At 36.3% G+C, this 24224-nt stretch overlaps 1 protein-coding gene across 9 annotated transcripts in view; it reads left to right on the top strand.

Moving 5' to 3' along the window:
- Positions 1–23577, top strand: part of LOC108105577 — a 65180-nt gene extending 41603 nt beyond the window's left edge. For 2 of the 9 annotated variants that reach the window (XR_005993979.1, XR_005993974.1), the window contains exons 3-8: positions 8100–8276; positions 8326–8643; positions 8716–8913; positions 21971–22142; positions 22227–22384; positions 23038–23577. Coding sequence is in view for 4 of the 9 variants with exons in the window: in XM_041819657.1 (XP_041675591.1) it covers positions 8100–8276; positions 8326–8643; positions 8708–8746 (534 nt within the window). In the remaining 5 variants the exon portion in view is untranslated. Of the gene's footprint in view, positions 1–20; positions 1964–8099; positions 8277–8325; positions 8644–8707; positions 8914–21970; positions 22143–22226; positions 22385–23037 lie in introns of those variants that run through there. The other 7 variants (XM_041819661.1, XM_041819662.1, XR_005993977.1 and 4 more) reach the window with 6 other exon arrangements.
- Positions 23578–24224: the final 647 nt, after the last annotated feature.

Genomic DNA, 24224 nt, shown 5'->3' with positions numbered 1-24224 from the left:
ATATCAATTAAAAATTTCAGAGTAACGTCAAAGACCAGCTTTTGTTGGAGGAATTTCAAAAAATTTAACACAACTAGTGTTAAATGTAACATTTGCGCAAAGGAGTTAAAAACGTCCGGAAATACTACCAACATAAAGGATCATCTGCGTGCAGTACATAAAGTAAGTAAAGATGGCGTGGAAATCGACCGTAATGAAACAAAACGAATGACATCCCAAATGTCAATAATAAATTGTTTAGAGAAAGCATCATAGTTCGGCAGCGGTGGCCAAAAAACTAAACAAATATACGATGCCATTGTTTTTATGATTCGAGAAGGCATGCAACCGTTTTCCATAGTAGACAACGAGGGATTCATCCATTTAAAGAAAACGGTTGAACCAAGGTACAAAATACCTTCGCGTGCTACTATAACGAAATTTGTGGACGATAAACACACCGAGTTAAAGGAAAGCAGCAAGACATTGCTGAAAGACAAAACCGTAACAATAACAATGGATGTATGGAGCGACCAGATGTCAATGCAAAGTTATCTGGGCAGTTACTGTGCATTTTCAACTGCAAAATGAAATGATGTCATTGACAATCGGTGTGTTAGAACTAACCGAGAGGCACACTTCAGCGTACCTTTGTGATGTGTTGGAAAGCTGCTGCACAGATTGGAATATTCAGAAACATTTAGTGACTGCCGTTGTAACCGACAACGGAGCTAATGTGGTTAAAGCTGTGCTTTTGGGCGAAAAAAGCATATACCGGGTTTTGCCCATACTCTCAATCTTATTGCACGAGCTGCCATGCAGAAAGATGGAATAAATTCCATAATTAGCAAAGTGAAAGAAATTGTCACTTTTGTCAAGAAAAGCAGCGTGGCAAGCGAAAAACTAAGAAAACATACGGAGAAAAATTTAATACAAGACGTTGCTACGAGATGGAACAGCACGTTTATATGATCGATCGTTATTTGGAGCTCAAAAACATTGTAAATGATATTCTTTTGAATGTGTGCAACGAATTGACCATGTTGAACGGCAATGAGTTGCAATTACTCAATGATATAATCCCACTGCTCAGCCCGATTGAGGAAGCAACAAAAATAGTTAGCGGAGACTCTTATTGCACAGCTAGCACCATAATTCCAATGGTGAACATTTTGAAAGAAAAATTGGCTAATGTTACACCGAACATGGCAGATACAATCATTGTAAAGGACTTCCTGCTAAATGAAATTGATAAGCGTATGGGCCCAATCGAGCAGGTATGATTGAACTCTGATATATTCTAGTGTTAATATTTATTTTCTATGTATTGTTTTAGGTCTCAATTCTATCAATGGCAACGGTTCTTGATCCGCGTTTCAAGAAATTGCATTTTAAGGACTCGCAGGCATGCGCAAACTCAATTCAAAAATTAAAATCGATCGCCAAGCCGATGGCCACCGAGAACGTCAAGGAAACCCTGATAAATGCGACAAATAACAATCCAATTCGTTTTGGGACCATCACCACAAATTAGTACAGTCGCAAAGCCCCAATGCCGATATTGACATTGAAATAATGTTCTATCTGCGAATGCCATTGGCACCATTTAATAGCAACCCATTGGAAGAGTGGGATGGTATGAAAAATTCATATCCGAATTGGCATACTGTTGCCCAACAATTCCTACCAGTAGTGGGATCATTGGTTCCCTCTGAAAGAGTCTTTTCAGCTGCCTATAATGTGTTAACTCAAAAAGAAATAGGATAACACCGGAGCGGCTAATCCGCATTTTATTTTTGAAAAGCGTCAACAAAAAAAAAATTATTTTTCTAATTTAAATGAAAATGAAAATAAAGACTGCTATTAAAGTATTATTATAATTTAAGTTTTTGCCTATTTATAATCTCAATCTAAGTCAAAAGACTGCTATGAAAGCATTATTATTTTATAAGTTTTTGTGCCTATTTATAATCTTCCATATATTGAAAAAGTGCAATGGATGCGTTGTTATATTTTCTTTTTAAGTTTTGTTCCTTAAATATCTAAAAAATAAAAAAATATATAATCACTACGTGTTTGTTTGAAGTTTTTACTCATAAATAAACTAATAGTACAAAGCTTTTTGAAATTTATTTCAAAATTCATCGATGCATCGAACCTTAATGTTTTGTTTAGCGATTTTTTCCGAGGTTTTTTCGATGTTTTTTTATACCGATGTTAAGGGATGCATCGATGGTTATTTTGAAAACATCGAGGTTTTCCGTCGAACTTGCATCACTAGAGCTAGTTGCTCCAAGGTTTGACAGTATTAAAAATATGTAAGCTTAATTACAATCGATATCGATTATGTCTTGTTCATATTAGCTTATACTAGTATTATATACTCTATCATAATATCTTATTTACACTAGCTTAAATATTAGTAACTCTAGATTATTATATTTATACAATTCAACACGCATCCTTGAATTTATAATCTGGAATACTTTATTTACTTCATGTGTACATCATTTGTTTACCATTAACTTTTTACATTTTGACTTATAATATTTTACAAGTTGTTACAATACCTTCAGCGATTGTCTATTATTCAGAAATTTAATTTTACATAAGCTCTTAGTTAATAATATATCTGCTAAATTTTTATCTGAATCTACCTTTACAATATCGATTAAGCCTTTATTGTAACTCTTTAACTAACTCATTTATGTAGTGATAATATACTTCAATGTGTTTCGATCTTTTTGTAAAGTTCTGGACTTAGCTATACCGATTGCTCCTGTATTATCTTTCTAAATTTTTATGGGTTGACTGAATTTTTTTAAATGAAGCCATTAATAAATTTCTATTAAATAAGAATAAAGTTACAGCTTAAGACATAGCAGTGTATTCAGCAAAAGTTGAAGATTTTACAATTTAATTTTGTTTTCATGCCTTCCAGAAGCTTGGGTTTCCGTGGAATCTTATAACAAAACCCGTCGTTAATTTACTAACAACACAATCTCCTGCGAAATCCGAATCTACCATGCAGTCTAGAATACGTCAGTTTTAAGTCTTTTGTCCTGTATAAATATTTGAATACTCTTAGAGCATATATAAAATGAGTTTCGTTATAGCAGTTTTGGAATCTGCTGAGATAATTCACACTATACGTTATGTCTGGTCTTGTGCCTGTACTTATGTATAGTAATTCACCAATTATATTTCTATATTTAATTTGTTCGGTTAGTTCAGATGCTTGTTCTATTTTTAATTTTGTTTCCATGGGTGTATTGTATAGTCTTGAATTTTCTAACTTTCCCATTTCTTATAAAACTTAGAACTGTTAGGAATTCATATATCGTATCATACCAAGCATACCAAGCCATCATATTTTCTTTTGAAAACCCACCTCACATCAATGAATTTTTTATTTCTAGGTCTATCGACAGCTATCCAAGTTTAGTTCTTATTTAGACTTTTAGTTTCACAATCCATTGCTCTGATCTAGTCTTCGTTATTCTTAGAGCTTATCGCCTCGTTGAATGTATTTAGAATACTCGCAGCGATATGATTAATATATGCATTGCATATGTAATGAGTTGTTGGACTACCATATCTATCTACCTGAATTTTTTCTACTTGATTTTCTCAATGTTTGAGTATTATCTACGTAATTGTATTCACTCTGATTAAAATTTTAATTTTCTACATTTGCTTCTCTTTCAGATTGCTTATCCTCACACATTTCAGATTCTGTCTTACTAAAAACATTTTCTTTACCAATACTTCCTACTTCCTAGTATTTTTTTATGCAGATTAATTCCGTTTTGTCTTCTATTATATCGACATGTCTAAAATTAATAACTTTATTGTTCATAAGTACTCTATAACCGTTTTTATTGTAGCCTACAAGTACTCCGACCTTAGCTTTGTCATCCCATTTGCTTTTTTTTTAAACTTCTGGTATTCTAGCAAATACTCTGCTGCCGTAGAGTTTTAAATTCTTAACATTTGGCTTAATACTGAAAAATATTTCGGAAAGTTTTTTTCTTGTGTGTTGGCTATTGATGTCTGTGTTTCAATACTCCTTTCCGTTATCACAATGTAATTTCTTCACACATTTGTTAAATGTTTTCTACGAAGTTAATATAATCTAATATGTAAGCTGTTCGCACACTCAGTTTTCTCAGTTTTTTCTAGATCATATGGCAAACCTCCTAATAATTTTCGTGAAACTAATTTATCCAAATATTTCGGAATATTTTTCTTTATTCCTGGCTACTTACGTCAAGAAATAAGCTTTCTTTGTCCAACAAAGTTAGAATTTATAAATCGATTCTCAGTCCAATCTGGAAATATGTGTTAGAGGCCTAAGGCATAGCGTCTAAGTCGAACCTAAAAAAATACTTGTAGCGAAAGGCAAGATTGTCAGATCGATTTGTAATGCCCATGGTTTATGAGAACCAGAGATGTAGAAAGAGATCTCAAAATCCCAAAGATATGCGATGTTTGTCGAACGCATGCTGGAAACTACTCCAGACGCCTTGGCTCCCATCCAAACTCCCTGACGAAGAGGCTAATTTGGAGACCAACACATAGGTAGCAGTATACCTGTTAATTCTGAATAAATATTGTTCAATACTATCAGTTTCTTTTGCAATACCTTTTATCACATACAAGATGTTTATTTATAAGATACGACTACTTATTCATTATTTTGATCATATATTTTTTCATTACTGTTTTTTGCAAGAATGATATTGTTTTTCGTTATTCTTGATACGCTTAATAAATTCTCCTGAATTCCATTTACATAGTAAACATTTTTAAACTCTACAGTTTTACTTTTATAATATGTCTTAAAAGTTAGTTTGATATAACCAATTTTGGTAGCTTTTAAAGTTTTGACAGCTGGCAGCTTAACATCGACAGCAATTTTTAGATCTTGATAACTCTCAAAATATTTTGATTATATAGTCCGTACAGTCGCTGTCCAAGATCTAATTTAGGTGATAACCATTTTCACTTGAGTCCTTGAAGTCACATCCACTTAGTCCATTAGGTGCAGAATGATGTAACTCGAAAGACCATGCTGCGCTCAATTCGTTGCCTGAAGTCCCGTTCACGAATCCTCGGTGAGACCCTCTGCCTCTGCTGTTGCTTCGTGATCGGCCTTGAAAATTTCCTCGATTTCCTATGCCCAGGTTGTGATGAAATCCTCTGTTTTGCCCAGTTTGAATAGCATTTTGTCTTCCTTTCCTTGATTTCCTTGATTTAGATAGCAGTTTTTTTTCTGGTGTTCATATGTGCCACAACTGAAACAGACTCCTTTAGCATTTGCGCTTACTCACGCTTAATATTTTAGACTTCTCGCTTTTGTTGAAATTTTTCTCTTTTTTTTTGCTTTTTACATATTCAGCTGTTCCTTGTTGTTCTGGTACAATATCTATAAAATCGCCGATGTAGCTGTAGTTCGGCGGCAATGCTTTTATATAAGATATATCATATTTTCTGCTTCTTCAAAGTCTACAAAGAAATCGTCGACTTCAGTATAATTGCTGAGTTTTATTTCTTCTATTTTTCCTCTTTGTATGATCTGGATTTCGTTGTGTAAATACTATCAACTTTTTCATCATCTCATCTGTCATGCTTTTAAGTCTCTCTTAGTACAGTCCGCTTCAGCTTCCTTATTGGTTTTAATCCTTGTTGCTTGTTGTTTTCATTCCAGCAGTACCATTAATGTCAGTTTCCAACTTGTGAAGTTTGCTCCATCGAAGACGGGTATTAGGGTGTCTTCAATTCTTGCTTGAGTACCCATTGTTATTGCCTTTTTAATTTTTGTATTATTTTCGTCTGAGTCTTTTTCAATTTTTATAGCTTTACCTTGCGTTGCTCAGTTTTTAGTTTTAATCTGTTTGTTCCACGTGAAACTTTGCCGTAGATTCATGTGTATGAGCTCGGGTCTTCACTAGGACTAAGATTCTGCAAAACTTTGTTCTACTTTTAGTAGTGCTGTTTATAACAGCTTTTGATAAGCTAAACTTAATTGAAGAAGTCATTAGAATATATAATATATCAACATTTTTTAGTGCGCAAAATGGCATTTTTGCCAATTACATACTGTTGGGCGGGTTAATTAGCAGTTTCTATTTTTTTTTTGGTTCTCCTGGTTTTGAATGCGCTTTACTACTTCGCTTAAATGGAAAATACGAAAGGCGCCCAAAAAATATGGTGTCCGCCTCATGTAAATAGCAATAACAAGTTTGCCAACCTTCAACGAGTTCTCTCCAGATCCATTGACTACAACAACGTGACACGGTTACTGACCTTTGCGAAGTACATCCAATGGACAATAGCGCGATTCCATAGTAACATATTGAACCTTGTTAGGTGTAATTTGTTGGTTAATACAAGGTAAAGCTAAGTGATTAATGGAACTGCCCGGACAGCTTCGTAAAATGAATCTCAAAAGGAAGTTTAGCACTTACGGTGAAAGAAAATGCTTCTCGCCATAAGATAACATTTGAAGTTGGTGAAAAAGTACGGGGAGAGTAAGTAGGAGGAAGTTATTGGGAGGAGACAACTGTAGAAGGAAAGCTGGTAACCACGGTTCTCATGACTTCTCATGACGGAACGATAGCAGTAGCTGAGAATCCTCAACAAACGAGACCATGAAGAAGGGTTTGTTGATCATACAGGCTAGTGAATTTTAGTCGTCGGAAATGTGTAGATTAACCTTAAGATCGGCTCTTAACTTCAGGGAAGCCTCTTCTTTTGTCAACGGAACTAACTTAGCCTTAACGGGTGGAAAAGTTGAGCGTGACTGAGATATTCAAGCTGGTCCATTCCACAGGTTGGATGTTCCAAGAGGCCTTTGGCAGTATTCCTCGGGATGCGCAGTCTGCAGGGTTTCGCCACTTCCAATATGTTTCCAGCAGCTACGTGGGCACGTCTCTAAGATCTCTGTAGTACGGTTGCAAACATAAGTGTTCCAGGTCCGGGGAGGAGGTGATAGCCAATGCAGGACTATTTCAGAGTCTGACCAACAATTTATTCTGGAAATAGAAACAAATTAATGATTGCTGACCAGGGAACTCAACTTAGAGAGAAAATGGGCTGCGTTTAGCTCAAGTTTCGGAATGAAGACAGACTTAATAGGTGCCACTCGAGTTTTTGCCGTTATCAAATTAACAGCATATCCATTGTAGACCTCGACGCTATAGATGTAGCATAACCTTAGACGATGCATCTGCATCATCCGTGCAGTTCCATTGTTTGAAGCAGTGCTGATATGTGGCAAGGAACTCGACAAGTTTCCAATAAATGCATTTGAGATACGAACTGTTGATACTGTCTAAATATGTAATTGGGGAGGTAGTACTTCATTCCAATCGTCAGAACTACCAAAACCCGGAAAACAAAAAGTGCAAAAACCTCGGGAAATACAAGAGCTAGAAAGCTATGCTCTACGTCCTTAATAGATACCACTGAAACTTGCCACGAGTTTTCATCTGGCTCACTCTAACGGCCCATCCGCGGGAAACAGTGGCGCTATACTTTATTATATTTTATTATTTTATATTACATTATATTATACTTTATCATATTATATTATATTATATCACATTATATTCTTTAATAATATATTTTTTTATTTTATTAATATTAAATTATATTTGTTTATAAATGAAGTGGACTGTATTATTGTTTATGTTGCTTTTGAGGTTTTTTTTTTAATAATAAGCGGTTTTACAAAAGGTTTTAAGGTGGGTTGCGATTAGCGAGCAGTTGCGGGTAAAAGCTCAACTAAGTATATGACTGTCGAAAAAAGTGCGGAAAAAATGCAGAAACACGCATGATATTCCAATACTAATGCAGATCGACTACACTTTCAGATATGAGTGTGAGCTTAAAGCTTTTATGTAGAATGCAAAACAATATTGTGCATTTAACTAGGTGCGATTAGAAAACAATACAATAATGAGCATTTAACTAGGTGCGATTGGAAAACAATAATAAATTACCGATATATTTCTTAACAATATTATATTATATTTAATGATATTATATCTTTTATAAATTAACTTATACATCCATTATTATTAATTTTCCATATTATTTAAATTACTTTATTTAAGGGCTATTATAATCGCATGATATTTGAAGACTTCGTCCCTGCTAGTCTGAAAGGAAAAGAAGATGTGCTGTTTGGAAACCTACACGAGTTGTATACGTTTCATTACGACGTTTTTCTCAAAGATCTTGAAAAATGTATTTCAACAACTGAACTCGTCGCACTATGTTTTGTTCAAAGGGTAAAAATGATCAAATTATGTTTAATTTGTTAAACGTTATTTTTTATAGCGCGAAAAGTTTTATCAATTGTACTCAATTTACTGTCAAAACATTCCTCGCTCAGAGCATTTGCGCGAATCACTAGTGGATACACATTTGTTTTTCCAAGAGTGCCAAAAGCGACTCGGTCATAAACTTCCGCTGTCTGCATATTTGCTCAAGCCAGTTCAGAGAATTACAAAGTACCAACTACTTTTAAAAGACTTGCTCCGCTGTAGCGAAATTGGTAGCTGCACAAATGAGCTCCAAAAAGCGCTTGACTGTATGTTAATCGTCTTAAAGTGTGTTAACGACTCTATGCATCAAGTATCGATAACTGGCTTTCCGGTACGTATAAGCTTTGAAAATAATAATAAAAATAATAAATCCAGCTAAGAAAATATTTTTTGAGTATTTCAGAGTGATATTGCACAGCAGGGTAGGCTCTTGATGGAAGACTCATTCAAGGTGTGGTCGGTGTCTAAAGGGGATATTCGTCTTAGAACAAAGCCACATCAGCGGCATATATTTCTTTATAAGAAATCGATGTTATTTTGCAAGAAATCTACAAAGCCATGCCACAATAAAAGTTTATATCAATTTAAGTACGATTTAATGGTAAGTAATATTTATTTATTTATTGTAAAATGATTATCATTGCGAATTAACAAGAAGAAAAGCTATAGTCGAGTGTCTCGGCTATAAGATGCCTGTTACTATTTTATCCAATTTTAAAATATTAATGTTGCTAGCGGAATTTGACAAAACGACACCTTTTGTCAGAAAAAGCATGGTTAATATCGATAGGTATTGATAAAAAATATTTTACACGGTCAAAAAAACGAACATATTAATATTATGAACGGCAGACTTTGTGGCCGGATGAAAACAACCAAAAGCTGCTGTATAATCTCTAGAATATGTATTTCATAGCATAACATTATAGCTCTTATTAAGAATTGGGTGGGTGTTATGGGATAATGTTACCACCACTGCGCCGCAATTGCAAGATTATACATGCTTAATCCGAATATTCTAATTGCAATAGTTTCTAAGAGATTGTAGTGGGCGTGGCAGGATGCTGAGATAAACGTGTTAGTAGTACTAATTGTTAACCTCGTTGGAAATTTTCTATTTCCACATTAATTTTAAGGAAAGTTCTATATATGTAACTCTCTGGTGATTGTGTAAATCTGGTGTACTCTAGTGCTGTCTCTGCTCGGAGTGCTCATTTGTTTTTATAAGTGCTCGCAGCATATGATGAATTGAAATTAGCAAACCCAACACAAAAACGTTTAAATATGTGCAAGTTATACGACACATTATTATTATAACTTTGTGCCAAGAACTCTAATTTTCAAATAACTCTGAGAGACCCTTAATAAATCCGTGGTCAGCTAATTCTGTCAACTAAGCCTCCCACCGTGATTAGCTTAACTCAGTACGCTTCATACGGACGCTGTAAGCATCCAGACCGATATTCTAAACATCCAAGCCGATATTATAAACATCGGAGTCCCAAGCGAGGCTGAAGTCCGCTAATGTAAGCACCAATTTCCGGCCTAAATTCGATTTCAAATTTAATTGGGAAATTGCATTATCAAATTTTTTTTATTGAATCCACAAGTGAGAAATTTAATTTGCACGCTTCCCATGGAAAAAATAAACAAATACAAATCAAATAAGTGTACAGTCGCTCATAGACTAAGGACATAAAATGTTAGAAATACATATAATGTATTAAATAATATATTTCTCAAAGTCAATAATTTCAATTTCGAAAATTGGATTATTTATTGGTAGTTTATTTAAAAAGTTATTAGGTTATTAGGCCTCATATGGCCAGTTACGACACCGTCTGTCATCATACACGTTTATATTACTTACTTAAATTAGTGTTTTAAAATTGATTAGCACAGTAACAAGTATCTAATAGGTGCGAGACTCAATCATAAAGTTTATTCTTGTTCTTAGTACTAGAAACTGATAAAAATAAAAGTTCCTTGCGAACTCATGTTCAACTACCCTACGTGAATTGCATCGAGCACTATTTCATTGGGGGTGTGGTGAAGCACTGAAATTAATCATATTAAGCAACGTATGAAAATTTGTCGTTGCACAGGGCCGATGCATGCCAGATAGGATTGCATATTGTGTTTTAATTGAAAGCAGGAAGACATTGCGGTTGGTTAAAGAATAGTCCGAATAAGAGACGTACTTTGATCGAATTATGAATGCCAAAAATATAATGCTGGCGTCGGGCAAGACTTTACCACAAGCAGCGGGCACAAATATACCACCCATTAAGATGCCGGTAACTCTATGAATAGGCAAATAGATTTGATAGTTGCTTTGAAAATGTTGCTTTGCAAAATGTGGCTTTTGGTGATATGAAGCAGTTTTAACGGTGTTAATTCCTCTGCCACAATCTGTACATCGCGACGTTGTCTACAATTCGAAACATTAAAAAAGGTTCCTTTTGAAGGATTTGGAGGGTTTCTGGTCAAAAGCGATTTTAATTCAACGTAATATAAAACGTTCAGTCTAAATATTTTACTTCGACGGGGTTTGCAAGTATATAGTCTTGTAATTCCAATATAAGAATTACAATTTTAGCAAGAAGTTTATAATATAAAATGCAATTGATTGAGGATAGTTGGCTAATATGGTTTTGTACTTTGGTATTCATCTGGATCTTTTTTTGTTCAAACTAGTTAACTCCGATTTGGTACGCCTGACTCTCTATGTCACCGGAGATCGGTGTCGTTATTGATCGTAGAAAATGAAAAGCCCAGCCACTCTAACAAGCTATGGAGGTGAGCGATATCAACGAAAAGATTGGTTTTTCTTTTTTCTTATTTTTACGAACTCCTTCCATACGGGTACTATTTTTCGACCATAAACTATTTTAACGAATTTGGGTTGTAAGTAATTAAACATATGCCGGCCCTAAGGATAGAATTATATCATTTTTTCGCGGAATGGAAAATTACGACAGTGGCTATAGAATTTACAGCTAATCAATAAATGTGCCAAGTGACTTGGAAGTATAGTAAAAAATATATTAAAAAACAAGAGGAAGCGCTATAGTCTAGTTTCTCGACTATAAGATACCCGTTACTGTTTTACACAATTTTAAAATATGATTTTGCTATTGGAAACTCCCAAAGCGCCACCTATTGTCGGAGAAAGCATGTTGATTAACTTATAGTGACGTCACTGCCCATATGAGGCATAATAACTTAAATTTTTTAATAAAAAATGTTCCCATTTGAAAAATCTTATGGAAATCGATAGATATTGACAAAAATATGTTACACAAGGTAAAACGAAGACCTTCATTATAATATTATAGACGCCACAGTTTTCCGTTTTGTGGGTGCTATGGTAGGCTTGGCCAAATGTACTGCAGTGGCATCTCTAAAATATGTATTCTAATGCCTAACTTTCTAGCTCTTATAGTTCCCGGAATTTTCGCATTTTTGGTTTTCCGGGGTTTCGTGGGTGTTAGAGAGGGCGTGGCTAGATGGGAAAAAACAGTTCGCATTGGAGACATCGTAAAAAACTACAAGCCGAATTCCACATATCACTTATAGTTATAGAGATGTCAGCTTTTCTATGAAAAGCGAAAAGCTTCTTTTGAGCTTGGTGGGCGTAAGAGCGTTGCGTAGAGACTTCAAGAATATTCGTGCCTTATCTCAACTTTGTATCTCTTATAGTTCCTGAGATCTTAGCGTTCATACGGATGGACGGACGGACGGAAGGACTTTATAGGGTCGGAATCGCTTCCTTCTATCTGTTACATACTTTTCAACGAATCTAGTATACCCTTGTACTCTACGAGTAACGGGTATAAAGACGAGATTTAGCTTACTGGTACTATGTAAAATTACCCTTGTGGACAGTCATGAGGACCGTGGTCTCCAGCTTTCCTTCTACAATTGTCACCTCCCACTTATTTCATCCTAATTACTCCCCAAGTACTTTTTCACCAACTTCATATGTTATCTTTTGGCGAGATGCAATTTCTTTCATCGTAAGTGCTAAACTTCCTTTTGAGATTCATTGTACGAAGCTGTCCGGCCTGTTCTATTAATCACTTAGCTTTACCTTGCATTAACCAACAAATTACACCTAGCAAGGTTCAATATGTTACTATGGAATAGCCCTATTTGTCCATTGGAAGTACTGCGCAAAAGCGAAACCAATTTGTTCAGTAACCGTGTCACGTTGCGACAATTTGCATGGAAAAGAGTTTATAAGTTGAAGAAGAGCAAGCCTCAAGTAGTCAATGGATCTGAAGAGAACTCATTGAAGGTTGGCAAACTTGTTATTGCTATTTACATGAGGTGAACACCATATTTTTTGGGCGACTGTCGTAATTTGTCGTTGGCTTAATTTCCATTTAAGCGAGTAGTACTCGAAAAGCCATTACGGTACATTTTTCTTAGCTGACTTTTGGGATCTGATATGCTCGGCAGTGATGATTTCCGTTCTTCCCTAGACCGCAATTAGGTTTGGCGTCATTTTGCCGTGCTTGTAAAAATATTGGTCACCGAGCTGGTCAATCCATCTTTGAAAATCCGGTTTCGGACTTGGATCCTATTCAAAGATTTTGCGGAACCTTTGATATGCTTTATGTTGTTCTTTTGAATATTTCAAGAGTAATGCCTACTGACGTTTCGGTTTTCTCCTTTAAATATGTATTCATACCCTTTACTCGTAGAGTAAGAGGATATATTAGATTCGTTGAAAAGTATGTAACAGGTTGAAGGAAGCGTTTCTGATCCCATAAAGTATATATAATCTTGATCATTATCAATAGCGAAGTCGATTAAGCCGTTTCCGTCTGTCCGTATGAACGCTGAGATCTCAGGAACTATAAGAGATACAGGCCTGCAGCGCAAGTTTATTTCAGCATCTTGGCACGCCCACTCTAACACCTTCAAATCACAAAAAACTAAAATCGCTGAAGTCTCAGAAGGTTGGGGGTATGTATAATCTTGAGATGCCAGGGCATCTTAAGGTGAAACTTCTATCCGGCCACGCCTATCCATACGTCCACCAAGTTTTCGCTTTTTGTGAAACCGCTGAAATCTCGGAGACTATAAGTGGTTGAAAGTTTGAATTAAGCATGCAGTTTTAAATGATGCGTATTATTTTCTGGCCACGCCGACTCTAACACCTACAGTACCGGTGAAACGCTGAAATTTCGGTAACTATAAAAGCTTGATTAATCCTGGTTAAGATCACGCATACATATTCTTCAGATGCCACCGCAGCTCGAAGTGATATATTGATAGAGCCACGCCCACTAACGTCCATAAAAGACGAAACACTAATTTCGTTGATATCTTTGGAACTATAAGAGTTACAAAGTTGGCATTAAGACTTTATGATCTTCAGATGCCAGCGCATCTTAAGGTCGTACCGTTATGTGGCCCCGTCCACTCTTACTTACCCCGACATCGAAAAACGGATTTCGGATCTGTGTGAACGAATCGGGATACCATAACTTTGGGCAGTTGAAGCAAAGTGGCCTTGAAGGCTTCCCACGACGATAGTAACTGCATTGGTAGCGGCTCGCCCGAATCTAATTTTCGAAGCCACAGCTTCTGTAAAAGCATTTTTGCCTTTGTGACCAAAGGACACAATAGGCCCAATAGATCGAAAAGCCGCGCAGTCACCGAGAGCATGCTTCGTTTTGTCGCACAAGGATCCAGAAAAGAGTCATCGAATCGAAATTGAAACTAATCTTCGCCAGGTAACCAAACCACTCCAAAGGTTTTAGTTACGTCTGAGACAGCCAATAATGGCATAACCGCGCTGTCTTTGGGCGGTTTAAAAATCACTTTGCCAATTCAAAACTTGCCTCTTGCAAAACCAGAGGAATGAAGGCTTTGCAGGTTCCCAACGCTTCCGGCGCCTGTCAACAAATCGTCAACATGTAAATCTTTTTGAATGACCTTCGCAGCATTTGGATACTTAGCTTGCGCCATTTATCCAAGCTGCATTAAACACCGGATGCCCATAAGAAGAGCACGCGAAGTTCCATATATTACGGTATTCAACTTGAAGATCTTCAGAGACTCAGAAGGATCTCGGCTCCACACTTTAAGCTGGAAGTTTCGGTCAGCTTCGTCGACCATCACTTGGCGGTACATCTATTTAATGTCCGCTGCAAGGGCGAACTTGTACATTCTATACCGAAGCAGCGTATAATAAAGATCCTCTTGAACTGTGTGGCCCACCATCAATATGCCATTCAACGCATCCTGCGTCAATGTGCAGCTTGAGGCATCGAATACTAGACTCAACTTGGTTGAGGTGCATTGAGGCCGCAGCACGCATTGGTGGGGAATGAAATAGTGTGGGCCATCTGGAATTTTATCATCAGTAGAGGACAAGTGGCCCATTGATACATATTCCTCCATGAAATCCAGATAAATTTTTCATTAACGAAGGATCTTTTGACAATCTCCTTTCAAGCGACAAAATATGGTGTTCCGCGCTGTATCCGGATGATAACCAAAAATCTTCGTTGCCCAGCAAGCTTATTCGCAAGTATTCTCTTTTGATTTGTAGTCTCTGAGCGAGGTCATCGTTCACAAGATGTGCTTATGTACTTATGTTGGAAAAACAACGCTCGGCAAGTGGCATTGGGATGTGCGCTTTTCCGGAGGAGAGGTATCATCGACTCTCATAAGCTTGCTTTTTTTTATATTTGCTATATTTTTGCTATTATGGTAGTTGCTTGGGGTACACGGCCTCTGTGTTTGGCTTCGATTTGATTTTGCTTTTTCGAAGCATTTTCAATGTATGAGCTTAAGACTGACCCTCTTCTTGTAAACATTGCTTTTTTTTATAAAACAGTTGATATTTGATTTAACAGGTATACTGCTACCTATGTGGCAGCTTGAGCAGGTTTTAAATATAGGGGATAAACAAAGGGTTGGTATAGAGGTTACAATACAATACAATACAATACAATATTTCTATTCATTTACAGCTTAAATTACATTAGACTTCGAAGGTGTTACATATATCTTAATGGGAGATCGTGCGGGTGGTAACTTTTGAGTCTTCTCATTCTTGGTCTGCAAATTAGCCTCTTCGCCAGGGAGTTAGGATGAGTGCCAAGGCGTCTGAAGTAGCTTTCAGCATGCGTTCGACAAACATCGCCTATCATTGGGATTTGTAGATCTCATTCTATGTCTCTGGTTCTCATGTACCATGGGGCATTTCAAATCGATCTGACAGTTTTGCGTTGCGCTACACGTATTTTGTTTAGGTTCGACTTAGACGCTATGCCGAAACCTGTAATGCATATTTCCAGATTGGATTGCAAATCGATTTGTAAATTCGTACTTTGTTGGACAAGGAAAATTTATTTCTTGCCGTGAGTAGCCAGGACATATTTGCTGCTTTTGAAAGCACTGACTGCTTCACCATTGTTTGTGTGCCTCTGTCAGGTGAGCCCTCTATCTAAAATCATACCAAGGTACTTGTAGTGTAACTCGGGACGAAGTACAGAACCGAGCATTGAAATGCCTGGGCAGTTTTTTAGCCTTGTGGAGAAAGTGACACAGGCACATTTGTTGCAGTTCATGCCTATATTCCATTCGGTTGTCCAGTTTTTAAAACTTGATAAGTACTCGTGCAGTCCTAAGGTTGCAACGTCTATGCTTGGATTCCGGACCATAACCGCTGTTTCGTCGGCGTATGTTGCGATTAGCATGTCATTATCGTCAACTTCAGTACAATACCAGGAATCTGGCGTATACAGTAAGTAAAGTGTCGGGCTTAGTACACTGCCTTGTGGTACACCCGCTGAGATTGGACGTTTCGACGACTTTTCACCATCGACAACAACACTAAATTTCCTATCCGATAAAAAGCTCTGTATGAGGAGGAAAAGCTGCGGCGTTAGTAGTATCTTTAGCTTGCTTAGGAGACCGTCGTGCCATACCCTATCAAAGGCTTGTTGGAAATCCATAAACACAGCAACTGTGTACATTTTGCTTTCCATGGCTTCCAGAGCGAAATTAATCACGAGATGAAGCTTTTTAGGGATGCCGTGACTTTTTCGGAAACCAAACTGCCACCTTGGAATAGCTCTACTCACACTTTCAAGGCGAAGAATCCGATCCAGTATTACTTTTTCCAGAGAGCCGAAATGTTTTTCGGCAAAAACGTCTCTACAGATCCAGAAAAAAAAGACTCGACAACCTCAGTCTTTAAACAAAAACAAAATAAAACAAGAGGAAACGCTATAGTCGAGTGCCGCGACTCTAAGATACCCGGTACTGTTTTACACAATTTTAAAATAATTGTTGAGTAATTGATAGTGACGTCACAAACCAAGTGAGGCCTTAATACTTTAATTTCTTCATAAATAGCGAAATAACGATAAACCGATAGATGTTAACAAAAATAAGTTATACATTATTCTGGCTTTAATAGCTCCTGAGATTTCTGGGATTTTAGTTTTTCCCGATTTGTGGCGGTAGAGTGGGCGTGGCAGGATGCTGTGATAAACTTGCGCTGCGTAGGGACCTCAAGAATCTTCATGGCTAATCTCAACTTTGTATCTCCTATAGTTCCTGAGATCTCAGCGTTCATACGGACAGATGGCCAGACGGACGGACGGACAGAGGAACATGGCTCAATCGTTTTCGCTATTGATCCTGATCAAGAATATACATACTTTATAGGGTCGGAAACGCTCCTTCTACATGTTACATACTTTTCAACGAATCTAATATACCCTTTTACTATACGAGGAACGGGTAAAAAGAGGAAAAGCCATAAAAACGTAGTCACAAAAAAGGACATTATTGTTAGGTAAAATACAAGACTAGAATCGAAATTATCCCCCGCTTTAAGAAAGTAATTGTAAAAGATAATAGAAATACAACCATTGTTACAGAGGCAGGATGGAAAGGAATGCTTACATGATCTACATCCCCGAGCTTGAACCATGCAACTATGAAAATCTTGTAATTAAACCATTATTAATACCCAATCAGTAATAAGTCTAGCTATCAAGGAAATTTTTGTATTAGGTAATAAAATATTAGGTTTACCCAAAGATTGTAAAACATCCAACCTCATAACAATTTGTAAAAAAGAAAAAGCAACTGCCTTAAATTAATTAAAATTTATTTCTAAGTTAGTTCAGGGAAAGGAATCCTTGTGTGACTATAGTAACTTGGACCACATCGGAAAAATAGGAGAAGTTGACGAGGGCGTAATACTACTCAAGGACTTCAACGGCAATGTTAGATTAAATAACAAGACTAATATTAATCGACATCTAAAACTATAATCCAGGAATTTAATAAAATTTTCTATTTCTAACTCCTCTTGCTGATAAGCAGGATTTTAAGGAGGGACAGTTAATCACAGCAATAGTTCATCATCTTTAGGATAAAGTTCAAATCTGGCATTTTCTGCAACTACGCAGAATTTACTAACGTCGTTTTTATTATTTGGAAAGTAACTTCATGCATCTGACTTGTAAAAATCTTTGAAGAGCATGTTACGGCACCCGTTGCGCACGAGTTATGTATTAGGAGCGTTTGATATTCTGCTTTACTTTTTAGAGATAATAAATGCTTCCGTTCAGATAGAGTTAAGAGTAAAGTTTATTACTCAGCTTGGGTTATGTATATATTGAGAATAAATGTGTGCCAATGTTTTGTTGTCAGAAACCAAGTGTTGCGACTAAACTACCTCCTTCCTACTTCTGTTGGTATAGGCGGCCAATGACCGATCGGCGGTCGCCAACAAGGGTAGCACAAGGGGAATTGGTTGGGGGGTTCGTTGGGTAAGTAACTCCTCCCACCAGGCTTGAAGTGACCGCCAATTAAAGGAATGGTCGGAGCGAGATAACTTGGTGGTTTTACGCAAGTGATGTACGCTGTTTTTCCCCTCATAGCCATTAAAAAGATTACTCCAATTTTTGTAATCCCCAGCCAAACTAATGTGTAGGTTAGGTGTGAAGAAGTATAATTTCCGATTTAAAATTTTATTGTATTCGCCATATGTCAGGTTGTTTATTGTGGTAGTGCAACTGGTTTTAAATAAATCACAGCCTTCAAACATAAACTGCTCTTTACATGAGGAGAAAGATCAATGTGTGATAGTACATATATTCGGGTGTCGATAATTGGTATTGTAATGTTAAAGATAAATCTATTATTTCTAACTGTTAGTGTATTTAGATTTATCATTCGGAGCAATTGTTTATCTGTCTGTCTATCGAAAAGTTGTTTTTCTGTAAAATTTCCGCGGTACTATTTACATGGTTAGTCAAAATACCTATGTTGAATAAGGAAGAAGCCCCAGGCGATTGCCGTGGTTATAAGATACCCGTTACGGTATTACACATATGTAAAATATTCATTTTGCCAGTTGAAATGAACAAAGCGCCACCGCTTGTCAACAATGCATGTTTACTAATAGATTGTGAAGTCACTATTCATGTGTGGCCTTGTAACCTACATTTCTTCATAAATACCTAAAAACGGTTCCGAATTAAAAAATGGTAAATCGGTAGATATTGACAAAAATATGTTATACTAGGTCAAACGGAGACATACACTATAATATTATAGATTAAAACTCATGGCAAGATTTTCTTAAATACATATTCTTTAACACAACTTTCCAGCTGTAATAGTTCTCGAAATTTTTGCATTTTTGGTTTTCCGGGTTTTATGGGCGTTAGGGTGGACGTGGCTGGATATAAAAAATACAATTTGCATTGGGGGCATTATAAAAACCTACATGCTTAGTCCTAACTTTCTATCACTTTCAGTTACAAACATACCAGCTTTTCTAAAAAATGCGAAAACCGTCTTTCGAGCTTGGTACCACCATAAGATGCGCTGCCATCTCAAGATTATACTTACCTAAATTCAATATAATTTTTTCGTGTTTTGTGGGCGTTAGAGTGGGTGTGGTAGGCTTCTGAAATAAACTTGCGCTTGTAGAGACTTCAAGAATCTTCATGCTTAATCTCAACGTTGTATTTCTTATAGTTTCTGAGATCTCAGCGTTCATATGGACAGACGATCGGACGGACAGACGGACATGGCCTGATCGACTTAGCTATTGATATTGATCAAAAATACTCTATGGTCGGAAACGCTTTCTTCTACCTGTTACATACTTTTTGATGGGTATAAAAATAGTTTTAAGTGTGTGAAATAAAAATTCAAGTTTGAGTTAGTTTTTGTGACTATTTATTTTTTAAAACAGTTGCTATTAGGGACCTCAAGAATCTTCATGGAATCTTCCGTTCATACGGACAGACGGACGGATGGACAGAGGAACATGGCTCAATTGTTTTCGCAGTTGCTATTTTTATTGCAATTCAATTTTTATAAAAGCTTTTCCTAAATTCATTTTTTAACAGTTTTTATTTTTATTTAAATTAAACTTTTTATAAAGAAATTCATTTAGGATTTTAGTTTTCTTAAATTTTTTTGTAAAGTTTTTTAACTGACGAACGCATTTTCTTTGAAAAAATTTTACCCAAAGCGAAATGCAATTGGCCGATATACATCTTAAGCGTAAGTGAAAAGGGTAAACGAGCATAATTGCTAGAAAGTCTTCGAGTGAATGACGCTAAAACCCGTTCGTCTTTATCACCTGAACGACGGGAAGTAAGTTAGAAAGTTATCGAGTACGCGATGCTCAGGCACTTTCGTCTGCGACACATGAACAACGGGAAAGTCGCCGAAAAAATGTTCGCAATGACTTTCAACAAAGCACAAGGACAAACCATTGCAAGTGTGTGGACTAAATTTGGAAAATGCACGCTTCTTACATTGGTTGACTGCTCGCGCGTCGGAAAATCTTTTGATTAATTTTTGCACCTAATGGAAAAATAAGAGACACTGTATATTCCAAAGCATATCAATAAATATTAAATCGAAACCTAAACAAAAAATTATTTTATTTATTTTGTTTTGCCCGCGCATGGTACAAACGTTAGAAAACTATGTCAAGCTTGAGAATCGGAGCGAAGAGAGGCGGGAGCGCTAGTTGAATATAATAAGTCATTGCATTCAGAGACAGGCAAAAGAAATTACCGAACGAAATTGTTCATACAACGCCCATTGATTTCCGGCAAGCCATAAAACAGGCCCAACTAACCAACAGTTACGGTATTTCTCAATAGAACAGGATATTTAAAGTAGGAGAGAGTGTTTGTTAAGCAAAATAAGACACTGGAATATATTATATATTTATACAAGAGAACGTCAAGGCTGTTTCTTTTTGGCACCCGAATCACAATTATACATTTAGAGTGTTTGTCGCTCTCACAAACAGCAACAAAAGAGTAAAACACCCTAACGCACAAATCGCTTTGGGTGTTTTTGCTTTTCGTCACTCACTGAATTCTATTTACTCGATTTTATTGCACAGACACCTAAAACATTAAAGCAAAAAGGAGTGCGTGAAACACTCATGTTTTGGGATGAGTGTTTCGGGTTTCTTCAACTGTTTTGGGTGTTTCGGGTCTTCAACTGTTTCTCATGAGCAGGTCATTGAGGATTGACCGAATAATTTTACATGAATGTAGCCCCTTCAGAATGTCCCAATATTTTAGGATTTTCCGTGTCGTTTGCTTTAAATGTGTCTGGTGCAACAGTTAGTTAGTACTTTTGTCCGTATGAGCACATTCGAAATTATCAGTGCAAGCAAAAACCCTTATTTTGGGGTGCCGATCACACTCTAAGTGCCGTAAGCGCACAAATGATTCGGGTACCCTTATTGTTTGGATACACCCTTGCCGTTCTCTGATTAACACCATTATGGAAAGAAGAGAAAATACAAGCACATCTAGGAACGCCTGATCTCGTTAAGGGGAGGGTAGTCCATTAGGACAACTTTAAATGTAGGTATCCTTAGTACACTAATTAAAAAGATAAAGCAAGAGAAGAATGCATAAGTTTACTTTTTCAAACTTCCTATGTACAGGCTTGTTGGTACAACCCTTTTATTAGCATAAATGCACGGTCGAATCATCGGATGGAGGCATCCACTCTTACAGTCCTACCGTCCGAAAACATTAGTCATTCATATACCCAGGATCATACCTAGGATTGCAGGGATTACATGAAAGAATAACCGACGTCTTTACATTTGAAAATCATTAGTCATGACTCTACTACTACTCTACTCTACTACTCTACTAAGCATGCCAATGCTTCAGGCCTAAATGCCATCTAGAAGATTAATGATAAAATAGCATCAGCATGGTCACTTAAGATAACCCGTCGCAGCTGGAGTTGCAATCAGCCTTGTGTGCATCGGCTCCGTAGTCCTTTTCCTGGTGCTAAGGAAGTTTCGAGAATAAATACAAGAGGAACAATCAGCAGTTTTAGCATAACCGGTGGGAGTAGTTATAAAATAAGAATTTTGTTCTCTTTTTATAAATAAAATACATTTTATGGAATATTTATGTTATATATGTAATATTTGAAATATAAATTATATTTTAAGAAGTGGGTTTGAATGGTTTGTAAACTATTTGCAAAACATACCTTATAATTGTTTACAGAGTTAACAAATTTCTTGCAACATTTGTAAACATAATGTTTGTAAGTAAAATCTTCGTTTTGATTTTTAATTTAAAACTTTGTCATATTGACATTTGCAGATATCAAAAATTGGCTTAACGGAATCTCTTCGAGGAGATGCTTCACGTTTTGAAATTTGGCTTAAAGGACGTCAGGAAGTTTATACCCTTAAAGCTGAAACTATAGGTGTAAAACAAAAATGGGTTGCGCAGATCAAACAGATGTTACTTAGCCAGCTCAATCAACTCAAAGGTAAGAAAAAACAATTTAAAACAATAATTTCAGGCATATAATTTTTGGGTCCACCCTAAAAAATAATTTTTATTTCTCACCAAGCTGCTGCAGATTTCTGACACCACACCAACGACGTATGATGGCAACTCACAATGTTGCATTAATAATACAGTTCTTATAAATAAGTCTGTTTACGAACAATCAGACCAGAAAAAAATAGAAAAGACAAACTATGCTTTATTAATAAATTAAGTTCCCCGGTAAGTAAATCAAACAATAGTTTTTATTTTGTATTTAAAAAATTGCGCTTTTAGAAAAGATGTTTTTGTTTTTTAATAGAAAGATCTTAAATTCTAAGCTGAATTTGCTCACCCGCGGCAGATTCATCAGAAATCAACCTGTGGTATTATAAGCAATGTATTGGAACGTTTAGCTGCTACACGATTCTGTAAACCTTTTCAATTATAACCCGCTGGTCGATTAAAGTGTTCTGGAGTTTAAATCTTCACATAGGTTTTGATATACCGACAGCGTATCTTTGGCGATACAGAGTTAGGGTACGAGTAGTAGATAGTCAGCGGCAATTATTGTTTTTATGCCATGAGTCTCTAATTATTGATACTTTTTGTTGTTTTCCGACTTGCAGCGTAGTTTTATCTCTTCGATGGCATCAGTGTTGCAAATTATGATGAAAAATTGAGAAAGCCAAGCTCTGCGTATATTATAAAGTAGTTGTTGAGCAACTAACAGTTTTTGATTGCTTTATAATAAATACATCGGGGCAGTTCAATTTCCAATTTTTTTTTTGTATAAACATTTTTGTAATCCGAAAATAATTTTACTTTATATTGAAAGTTTAGGTATTAAGGTGTATGTATCTTGTATAGTTTCTTAGATCTCAGTATTATTACAGATAAACAGAAAGATGGCCGGTTAGACAGACATCGAATCGGCTTTTCAACCTGATCAACTTATAATGCCGAAATGCATACATCGGACACGATCCCGCACTTTTGAACCCTCATTTTATTAACTTAAATATATTTACAAAAAAGCTTTTATGGTGTAATCTTGTTATTCGACCAGCCAGAAGAAGCAGTACAAGTATATTAGAAAATTTTAAAAGTTCAATCAAATGGGACCCAACAATTTCCTTAACTTAACCAGTGAATAGGATATTTTGGCTAAGCGTACTACATTGTACCCAACTCAGAGAAAACACATCCACTATATCAACTACTTGTACCACAATCCTATATGGAGCCCAAACCACCATCGCGATGTTCAAGGTGAACAAATGGGAGGCTACAAAGAAGGCCTTAACTAAAATCACCTAACCAGCAACCTTTTTGAGATTCTTTATTCTGGAAGCATCATCTACTTCGTCAGAGAATTATAATGTTTATTATACTTAAAAGTTAATCGAAAATATAAATAAGTTGTTTAAACAAAACTATTGGTGTTCTTATATAAACATCCTAATATTATGTATTTCATTGTCAAAAAAAAAGGTATATTCGTCAAGTGAAAAAATTTACAACTATTCAGAAAAGGTAAGCAATTATTATTCAAGAAGTGATGATCGAAGCAATTTAATTAATCGTCGGCGTTAAAATGAATGATTAAAGGTTTCACATAATTCGCAATGATGAAATATTTAAAGCATATATCAACGGTAGATTTCCATTTGAAAAATCTAAAAATAAAGAATATATTAAACGACTTTTGTTTGTGATCCATTCCGATGTAATCTGCCCTATATAGTAGAGTCAACTATAAATGGTAAGAACTATTAAGATGTTTTTGTCGACTTATATAATTTAGGTTAAGACATAATGGTTCCTCGCTGCCGACAATGTCGCCGTGGTGGCGTGGTCAACGTCTAGTGAGATATGTCACGAGGCCGGCGGGGTCTGCGTCACACGTGGTCTCCTGGTCGATGATCGCCAGGTGCAGATGTCTTCTCGGTCAGCGGCGGGCGCTCCGTGATGCGGCGCCTTCGCAGGTGACTGGGTGTGGGGCGTCAGTTAGAAGACTTTGAGGAATACGTTGGAAGGAACTACCTTCGTTATTAGTAGCCTTTAAGACACGCTAACTCAA

This window comes from Drosophila eugracilis, unplaced genomic scaffold (assembly GCF_018153835.1).
Source record: "Drosophila eugracilis isolate 14026-0451.02 unplaced genomic scaffold, ASM1815383v1 contig_1722, whole genome shotgun sequence".
NCBI lineage: Eukaryota > Metazoa > Arthropoda > Insecta > Diptera > Drosophilidae > Drosophila > Drosophila eugracilis.
This window is presented reverse-complemented; position numbering and strand designations above follow the sequence as displayed.